The following is a 10445-nucleotide window of genomic DNA, read 5'->3' on the forward strand; positions in this document are numbered from 1 at the left end:
ATTCAAGGTCAAATGACTAGAAGCCAGAGATCTCCATCTGATTCAGGACCTTTTGGAGGTTGAAATTGCCTAAGCTAGTTGCGTTTCTTGAAACACCCACTATCTTTAAAACTCCTCAAAAAAGATCATGTTTATTATAAAGGTTTTCATTTAACAAATCGTTTCTTCTAACATAACCCCTCACTTCCAAAGATGACTCTATGTATAAGCTCACATGGGGGTGACTGGGTGATGGGCACTGAGGGGGGCACTTGGCGGGATAAGCACTGGGTGTTATGCTAAATGTTGGCTAACTGAACTCCAATAAAAAATTTTTTAAAAAGTATGAGCTCACATGGAGATAATATCTAAAGTCTACATTTCAGACTTTAGTGAGGGCCAGGCCAACTTGTCCTTTTGGATGATCCCCAACCCTGATGGAGGAAGGAAAGGGAGAGAGTCAGAGAGATAGGGAGACCATAGCACCTGCCCCGAATAAAACACTCAAACTTTGAGTTTCTTAGGCAACCCCATAATTTCTCTGTAGAAAGGGCAGCAATTACTGGAATCCCTGGCTTAAAGCTGCATTTGCACAGTACTTTAAGAACATTTATCAAAGAATGAAGACAGGAGTAGAGGTAAAAACTGGTAGATCGTATTCGTTGTAGATGGAGGGGCTCAGGTGGGAAAGTTGGCCAAACTATCCTCAGCTCTCTCACCTGTTTTTGATTTTTTTTTTAAGATTTTATTTATTTATTCATGAGAGAGACACAGAGAGAGGCAGAGACACAGGCAGAGGGAGAAGTAGGCTCCATGTGGGGAGCCCGATGCGGGTCTCGACAAGGACCCTAGGATCATGCCCTGGGCCAAAGGCAGATAGATGCTCAACCCTGAGCCACCCAGGCGTCCCGTGTTTTTGATTCTGTAGAGATGGACCATCAGCAGACTTCCTTCACAGAGAAGTGAATAAAATCTCAATCTAAACCCTCCTCCCTCTCTTTTTGCTTCATTTCAAACAAGAGTGTTCTATTCTTTTTTTACTTAGCGTGGCTTTAAATAAAGAATTCTTTAGATCCCCTCTGGCTCACCACCTCTGGCTCTTTTCAGAGAACTTCAAGAACCAAGGACCACAGTGAAAACTGAAATAGAACTGTGAAAATCTCTCACTGTAAAGCTACTCCTAGTTTTGAAGACCTTTTCACATTTGGTCCTTTTAAAGCACCACTCGACAGGCAGGATAAAAATTATTACCCTATTTTACAAATGATTAAACTGAATCTTGGAAGGGATAGAAGTACATACAAGGTTATATAACTGTGACCCAAAAACAGTTTCCACAGTTCCATTTTAATTCTATAGGTTCTCTAGAAGGACACTTTGCTAAGGGCTTAGAACTTGGGGAAAGCTCATGCCTGATTTTAAAATCCAGGATATTTTAATCTTGTTTATCACAGTATACCCAAAAACTTCAAGAGTTTTGGGTGTTTGTGTTTTAGTGTTTACGAAATGGTGCAGCTATTTTTAAACCATTCAGTATTTATTTTGGACTCTAATCCAGATTTCATTCACTCCTGCTGTTTCCCAGAGGTCAGCTCCTTCTATGCTGTTAGCTGTTTATCATGACCATGATCCATTTAGGGGGGATTTGAGGGGGACAAGTCAGAATTCTTGGTGTTTTTGCTATTGAGCATTTGATAGATGGGTTTTGGGGGAAACTTCCCCATATAGTACTTTTGACTGATGAACACTCCACAGAAATTAGTCTTCCTAACATCATGGGAAACTGTTCTTGTTTGACATGAAACAGCTCTTCAAAGTGCTGGGATGTATAATTTAAGGCTCTGACTACTTTTTATTTTTGCAAGGAACTTTCACATATGTGGTCTCTATATACGAGTGGGAAGACTATGTGCCATCCTTTCAGCTTTCACAGTAGGAAAAAGAAAGGCTAAATTGGCCGTGTTGTGTAGATAATTAGGGGCAGACCAAGAACCCTAACTAACTCCCAGCTTGCTTTTTGACCATCCTTTCTACATGTTGACATAACAAGGGAGCAAAGACTGTGGCCAACCAGCTGGCATTTTAATATTTGAGGAAAATAACAGTTTGTATCCTGTCTCTCTGTGCCAGCCACCAGTTCTTTACTATCTTTGGCCACATTAAAGAATCCTTGGATCCTAGATCATAGGAGCCCCTTTTTGATGGGAGATAGTGGCTGCTCTTTTGTCAACATCCTCATTATATGTAATATGTATTTTGCCACTTGGCTTGTATTCACTGTAGCTCTCTGGTGGGCCATTTCATTTTTTTATTTTTTTAAAGTTTGTTTTATGCCTTTAACCCTAGTCTTGCCAATATAACAAGGTTTTTATAGGGAGGGACTGACCAACTTTTCCAGGTGCATTCTTGATTTCAACTACTCATTTTGTTTTTTAAAAAGATTTATTAGAGTGCCTGCATGAATGGTGGGGTGGGGGGGGGGTGCAGGCTGGAGGCAGAGGGAAAGAGTCTTTTTTTTTTTTTTTTTTTTTTTAAGATTTTATTTGTTAATTCATGAGAGAGACCAAGAGAGAGGCAGAGAGAGAGAAGCAGGTTCCTCGAGGGGAGCCCGATGTGTGACTTGATCCTGGGATTCCAGGACCAGATCCTGAGCCCAAGGCAGGCGCTCAACCCCCTAGCCACCCAGGTGTCCCCAGAGGGAAAGAATCTTAAGCAGACTCCCCACCAAGGGGGAGCCCAACACAGGGCTTCTCATAACCCTGAGATCATGACGGGAGTGGAAACCCAGAGTCAGAGGCTCAACTGACTGAGCCACCCAGGAGACCCCTGGTTTACTTTTTTCCTCAAGGTGATCTTGAGTTTGACTTCACAAGATGTGTATTAAAAGATTTTCCCCTCTCTTATCAGTTAGTTATCTTCTGCTGGAGAGAGATCCAGGACCACTGCTGGATGCTGGTTTCTTCTTACCTGCCATACTTTACATTTTCTTCCAAGTGAAAGGATCTCCTTTTGTTTCAAATTAATGTCCAGATTCAAATGACAATGAGGCCGGCTACATGATGTGTAGGGTCCAGTGCCAAGTGAAAATGTGGGTCCTCCTTTTCAAAAAGGAGAGAAAAGGGTCATTAAAGGTACTAAAATGTAAAACTTTCTTTAAAAATATTTTATGTATAAAACTTAATAGGGGTAATAGTGATGCATAAGGAGTTTTATAAATTACAAAAAATATTTTTGGTGTCCTAATCTTATAAACTAAAATTATACTTTATTAATGTGGCATCTCGATGGATCATATAATTTTGTGGCTTAATTTTCTGCAATCCTAAATTTTATTTATTAAATCACCAAAAGTTATACTTTTTCATCAATGGATTTAAAAGTGATGTTAGTCACCATTGGCAGATTAAAGATTGCAAGTAATTTTTGATATACATTTGAAATCAAGAGAAGGATATTTGTAATCAGAATGCTGATGGCACCGTTACTGGAGCTGTTAAGAGTATTTTATAGAATGTAACAACACTGGGATAAATTTCTGATATAAATTTCAGTACATCTAGAACTGAGGATTCTTGGAATAATTTTTCTAAAAAAAATACTTCATACAAATCATTTTGTGTAGGTCTGAATTTAGTTTTAAATGTAAATTTATACAATGGCATTTTAATTTTTCCTCTGGAATTTCCTGTGATGTGAGGAGGAGGGGTTCAGACAAGAAACAAAGAGACCTTAAGGTCTGTATATTGTTAAATATTCATTTATTCTATTGTGTATCTTCAATTATAAGAACAAAACAATTTAAAAATTGTTTCCCTTGTTAATATTGGGTTCAGCCAAAGGTTCACATGAAAATAGTGGTCTTTTTCATGGACCATGATCATTTTTAAGTTATTTCCATTTTTAAGGCTGTAGATATTTGCTTTACAGTATATGGCAGTTTCCAAATTCTTTGAATAATTCTAATAATTCACCAATATGCTTTATTTTCATGTCCATGTATACACTTCTATTTTGTAATAACTTACTGACCAAGTTTGCTGCCTGAGTATGGCATCAGTGCTGCCAGAGGGAGAGTTAATATTTGTTCAGATATGGTAGGGACACACCCTGGGGACACATGAGCAAGCTCGCCTTCCACTCAAGCCCCTTGTCTCTCCTGTGGCCGTGGCTGTTGCCGCATTGCCCATCTAGGCCCAGCTCCCAGCCCCGCCACCCCTCAGGCCCTGCACCCCGCACTGCTGTGCATGCCTGCTGGCAGCTGTGCCCGTGGACCTGAGCCCAGGCGTGTGTGCACCACAACTGCTTGCACGCATGGCTGCCTGCTTTCTCTGCTCATGCCCAGGCCCCACAGGCCCATTAGACTTTGCTCCGAAATACAAATTCAAGAATAAAATAGTAAACATTTTAAGACGGCCCAACAGAACATGGTAAACCAGGTGTGGTGCTGTGCAAAGGCGCAGGTTGCATGCCCATGAAGCCAGCCTTGGCAAGTAGGCCTTTATGAGCAATTTCTCCCTCCCCCAAATCAGAGATTATTAAACAAAGTTAGAACTGTCTCTACTGCCCTGCCTGCCTTTGTGACACTGCCTAACATCAACCCCACCCACTAAGTTCAAACCTGCCGCAACAAGGTTTATGACCACCTATCTTTGCTTATCTGCTAGCACCACCTGCTTTGAGTGTCTTGTACTCCCTTTATCAGCAAGTCGTGTGTACTGACTCTTGTCCTTCATCCTTTGGCTAATTCTTGTTTATTTTTATTTTGCTCCTCTGTCCTTCAGTCCTGATGCCTGGCACCACTTTGCAAACAGACTCCCTACGTGTGTGCCTTTATCTCAGGCTCTCCTGACAAGAGAACCTGGATTCTAACCATTGCTACAGCGCTTAGGGAGGTGTGCTTTGGGGGGCTAATTTTACTCAGTGATTAGCTAGACCTCTAACCATGTTGGCAATCCCAGTTCAGATACTAAAACATTCACTCATTCAGCAAATACTGAGTGCTTACTCCGTGCCAGGCACAGAAAAACTGGAAACAAAACACAAAAATTCCTGCCTTTGTGGTGCTCATGGGAGAAGTGTTATGGAGAAAAATAAAATGGGGGAGGAATTTTGCAATTTTTTTTTTAAAGATTAATTTGAGAGAGAGAGCAAGAGCATGAACAGAAGGGGCAGAGATGAGAGAGATAGAATCCTAAAGAGATTCCACATTGAGCATGAGCTGGATACAGAGCTTGATCTCCGACTCTTAAGATCAGGACCTGAGCCAAAATGAAGAGTTGGATGCTTAAGTGACTGTGGTACCCAAGTGCCCCAAGGTTTGCAGTTTTAAAGAATGTGTCAGGAATTGCCTCCCTTGAAGGACGAAGGGAGCCATGGGGAAGCCTGAGAGAAGAGGTTCTAATTAAAGGCAGGACGAATGCAAAACCTCTGAGGTGACAGGGGCCTGACTGGCCTGCAGGTAACGTGGGGCCATCATGTAGGGCAGTGGTCACGGGCAGGGTCCTAGCCGACCAGGTAGAGAAGCTAGGCCAACTCTAGTAGGACCATTGAGGGCACCATATGGACGTTGCTGTTTATGGGGGAAACACATTTTCTGCAAAACAGTGACTCGATCTGCTTTGCTTTGCGTGTGGAAAGCGATCCCAACTGGGTCTCACAAACTCAACCAGTTTTCCCAATTCTTTCTCTTGGCTTTTAAACAATTTTAAGCAGGCCTTTCTAAATTTTTTTTTTTTTTTTGGTAAGATAGTCAAACTTCTAACGGTATGACATTCTTTGATTTCTTGATTGAAAATGCTTTTTGAAACATTTTTATTCAGCACGACACGTAAATTACATATGCTATTGTCTTTATTCAAAAGAGACCTTTTGTTCACTGATAGAAATACTCTGTCCGTCACTGCCTATATTCTTTGAAGATCAGCTTAAGACGTTGTATATCTAATTATTCTCATTGTTTGAAAATGCATATTTTCCACTGATTTGAATTTGCATTTTGACTTTTTCTTTGTTTTGCAATAAAATATCATTTTGTTAGCCAAGTATGTAAGTGAAATCTAAACCAAATTGCTTTAGCTAAGAGGTAGGGCATGAATGTATCATTCAATTTTATATGGAACCAATTATTTTCTCTGCCGTAATGAAGTCAGGATGGCATAAAATTAGCTTTCTGGGTCTTTAGTCAATAGTGTTTTTGTTCAAAGTTTTGAAGATCGTTTGAAGTAAAGCTGCTGAATCCTTATGAGGGGGCATCTTTCCCAGAACTATAAACAAGTGTTGACAGCAGTAGACCAATATTTGTTCATACCCCAGAAGGCACAGCTCAACCTGTATCACCTACTTCCTCCCACTCCCCACTCATTCTTCCCTAAGTTTCTGTTTCTTTTTATGCTTCTGGTCCTTTCTTCTTATACTCTGCTCCCTTCCTCCAAACCATCTACCTTAAAAAGTCCACCAAACTGCAGTTGCGAGGGGGCGTGTGGGGATCTAGACTACAAGCTGGACAAATTGTTCTAGCTCCACTGGTTCTTGCATCAAGAGCCCCATCTCCATGCTAGTGACCTGTTCCCAGTGCCCAGAGAATGTTCCCACAAGAACAAAATGTTCTCCTCCCTTGACCAGATTAATGACCTGTGAAATCTGCAGGGCAAAATGCTTAAAAGAAATGTAAAAGAACTCACACACCGGAAGAATTCAGTGTAACAGTTGAAACTTTTTTCTCCTCGTAGGTTCACTACTGTCAGTTCAATGAGGGCAGGGGTCCGGGTCTTTGTGGCTTGTTCTTCTTTCTCCAGCAGTAAGTGAAAGGTCTAGAATGTCGTCAGCACTTCAATATTCCTGTTATAAATGAACACAGAGCTCACTTTACATAGAGCATTGTAGTATTTGGTTTATTAAAGACCTACCTGAAAGGAGCAACAAGATTTAGGAATTGGTTGTTGAATCTGTTGGCTAATATGAGTCAAAAAGAACAAATCGGCATTTGCCCAAACTCAGATAATCACTTCCGACAAATGGCCTGTAGCATTTGGGTCGATTGGATGGTACTGAATCTTGCCACGTAACATATCAAATTTGTTTTGTTATGTAGAGGGACATTTGGCAATTAACTCATCCTCATGAGCTCATCGGATTGAAGTCCTATTTAAACATTTTTCTGAAGTTGCTGTGGAGTACACATCTGTTCTCTTTTGGCCTAGAGCACCCATTCACCAGTCATGTCGAACTCCTCTTAATTTGGTTAATGTGCTATCAGCGGTGTTGCCTACTCTAACCAAAGCTAGGGGATTCAGGTTCAGCCATTCAGAGCATCACACTCCCCGGGCCATATTGTTGGATTAGGGATGGTCTCATGAGCCAAACAGAGCTAATAAAATGCAATGATATCTCTACTAAGCCACTGGGAAGGAGTATAGTTAGGAAGCTACTGTCTTCAAATGTGGTGTTCTGGGGGGGGGAAAGAGGCTGATAATGATGAAACTAACACAGTGGAAATGAGAGAGAAATAGGGTCAAATTTGGGTCACTATAATATATAATTAAAACCCTTGATGAGCATATATCTAAAGCCATGCCTAGCTCTGAAAAAATGCCTAGCTGAAAAATTCAATATTTATATAAGTTTATGCTGTGTTTTTGATCCTTTTTGATAAAAAGAATTAAAACTAACACATAGGGGATCCCTGGGTGGCTCAGCGGTTTAGCGCCTGCCTTTGGCCCAGGGCCCAATCCTGGGGTCCTGGGATTGAGTCCCACATCAGGATCCCGGCATGGAGCCTGCTTCTCCCTCCTCCTGTGTCTCTGCCTCTCTCTCAATCTCTGTGTCTATCATGAATAAATAAATAAATAAATCTTAAAAAAAAACAACAACTAACACATATTTCCTTTTCTGTTTGTCTCTTGGCTTTTTTCTTTGTGTTTTTTTTTTTTTAATCACTTCTATGTTGAAACCTACTTGAGCTTCATCCCATAGGTTTTAATATATAATCTCATGTTCAGTTTTAAAGTGTTATCCTATTTCCATTTTGATTTAATTTTTAAAAAGATTTTTGTTTGATAGAGAGTGAGACCACAAGCAGGAGGAGTGAGAGAGGGAGAGGGAGAAGCAGATTCCCCACAGAACAGGAGCCTGATGCGGGGCTCCATCCCTGGACACTGAGATGATGACCTGAGCTGAAGGCAGATGCTTAACTAACTGAGCCACCCAGGCGCCCTCCATTTTTATTTAATTCTTGATCCACAGACTCTCTATAATTACATTTAACAATTTTCAAATGTAGGTATTTTGGCAAGTTATATTTTTCTTAATATGTTCTAGTTTTAGTGACTTGTGAGTAGATAATGTAGTGAGTATCATTTTTTTTTGAAATACTGAGATTTACCTTATGACTTAGTATAAAGTTGGAATCTATAAATATTAGATGTTTGGAAAATTGTGTTTAGTATTCATATACATATTTCCATTAGCTCAAGCTTCATCATTATTTTAAATCCTTAATATTCTTACTACCGCTTTGCTCTATCTATAAATTGCTGAAAGAGATGTTAAAATCATCTATTATAATTATGGATTTGTAAATTTCTTATACTTGTGTCAATATTTTAGCCATGTTAGCTAACTATATACTCAGGATTATTATATCTGGAGGTAAACTGTCTTTGTCATGTCATATTTTTGCCTTAAAATCACATTAATATGATATTAATATAGCTGCACCAACTTTCTTCTGGTTAGTATGTATGTTATATCTTCTTCAATTCTTTTTCTCTGAATTTTCTATGTTCTTATGCTTAAATTTTTTTTGTCAACACGTATTTTAAAACCATTATAAATTTTATCTATTAAAAGGTTAATCATGAAAAGAGAGATAATACATAACTAAAAAGTTAAAAGAGGAAAACAAATGGGATCATAAGAACACTTGATCAATCCAAACAAAAGAAGAAAAGAATTAAGGAACAAAGAATAAACAGGATGAATAGAAAACAAATAGTATGAAATTTAAATCCAGTGATATCAATCATTTTAATTATAATTCACATTCCAGCTAAAAGATGCAGATTGTCAGAGTAGATTTAAAAAATTGAGTGTATTTTCTGGATTCTTTCTCTGTAGCAAGCGAGATTATTAGAGAGCTCAGCTTGGACTATCTTACTCTAGTTTACAAAATGCTTGCTTCTGCCCAAGCTATAATATCATGCTGTCTGCTTGTAGTGTGGTTGATATAAGAAATGGCCATATAAGGATATTTTTTGTAGTATATGTAGACCCCTCATTAAAGACCTGACGTACTGTGTGGCTCAAGGTTTTGTATAAGGTTTCATGCAATAAATCCCTCCCAGAGTTCATGCTAGGAAAAAGTTTGGTTCCTGACAAACTAAAAGTTTTCTCTTATTAGTTATATAAAGTGACATTTTTCTTTCCTGTCTTGTATGCAAGAGCTTAGGGGGGAAATCTTGTGATTATTTTTAGTGATTGTCTTTCATCCGAGTTTTTGCTAGAGCTAGTTTTCCCTCCCAGTTAACCACCACAGTGATTGAGCACTAAGCCTATTTAGAGAATAAGGAAACAAAGGATTCAAATATTTAAAAAATGGTAAAGACAGACACATAAAGAATTACGTTATAGTTAGGGAGTGCCTTCATAGAGGTATGTACAAAGTGCTACAGAGATGTAGGTGGAAATGCTTAATTTTACTTGGAGTGGTGGAGCTAGGAAGGCTTCACAGAGGAGGTGACATCCGAAGTAGGATTTTAAGCACGTATGGGATCTTATCAGGAGAAAAACATACACTATAGCAGTGCTAGCCAATAGAAGTATAATACGAGCCACATAGGAAATTTTACATTTTCTAGTGGCCACATTTTAGAAGTAAAAAGAAATTGATAAAATAAATTTTATTTTTATTTTTTGATAAAATAAATTTTAATATATTTTATTTAATCCAATATATCTACTATATTATTGTTTCCACTATACTATACTGTATGATCAACAGGTAATCATTTTTTAGTAAAACATTGTGATACTTGACATTACCTTTTGTATTTAAAATCCAGTGTATATTTTATATTTATAGCTAACAGCCAATTGTGGCTAGTGACCTCCACATCGAACAGTGCAGGACTACTGCATTTTCAAAGACAGAAGAGAAATAGGATATCTGGGAAACTGTAAGTAATCCTGTATGGTTTGACCATTGTGTGTGTGTGTGTGTGTGTGTGTGTGTGTGTGTGTGTGTGTGCTGTGCACATGGTGTGTATTTTGGGGAGGGGGTGGCAAATGGAAGAAAAATGACCAGAAAGGTAGATTGGGGCAAGAAAAAGAGAGATGTTTGATTTTATTACATTGGAATCACTGAAGGTTTTCAGCAAAGAAGGATATTTTCACATCTGCACTTTAAAACTTTAATTCTGGAGGCCGTGTGAAAAATAGATTGAACTTGAATCTGTAGTTTTGAAATGGAG

General features: G+C 38.9%; 1 protein-coding gene across 1 annotated transcript in view; it reads left to right on the forward strand.

Annotated features, from left to right (window-relative positions):
- The window catches only part of ZDHHC17 (zinc finger DHHC-type palmitoyltransferase 17), a 143404-nt gene extending 133287 nt beyond the window's left edge, over positions 1–10117 (forward strand). The window contains exon 17 of the mRNA XM_038558511.1: positions 10058–10117. Within this exon, the coding sequence (XP_038414439.1) occupies positions 10058–10061 (4 nt within the window). The 3' untranslated portion in view covers positions 10062–10117. The remainder of the gene's footprint in view (positions 1–10057) is intronic.
- The last annotated feature ends 328 nt before the right edge of the window (positions 10118–10445 follow it).

This window comes from Canis lupus, chromosome 15 (genome assembly GCF_011100685.1).
Source record: "Canis lupus familiaris isolate Mischka breed German Shepherd chromosome 15, alternate assembly UU_Cfam_GSD_1.0, whole genome shotgun sequence".
Classification (NCBI taxonomy): domain Eukaryota; kingdom Metazoa; phylum Chordata; class Mammalia; order Carnivora; family Canidae; genus Canis; species Canis lupus.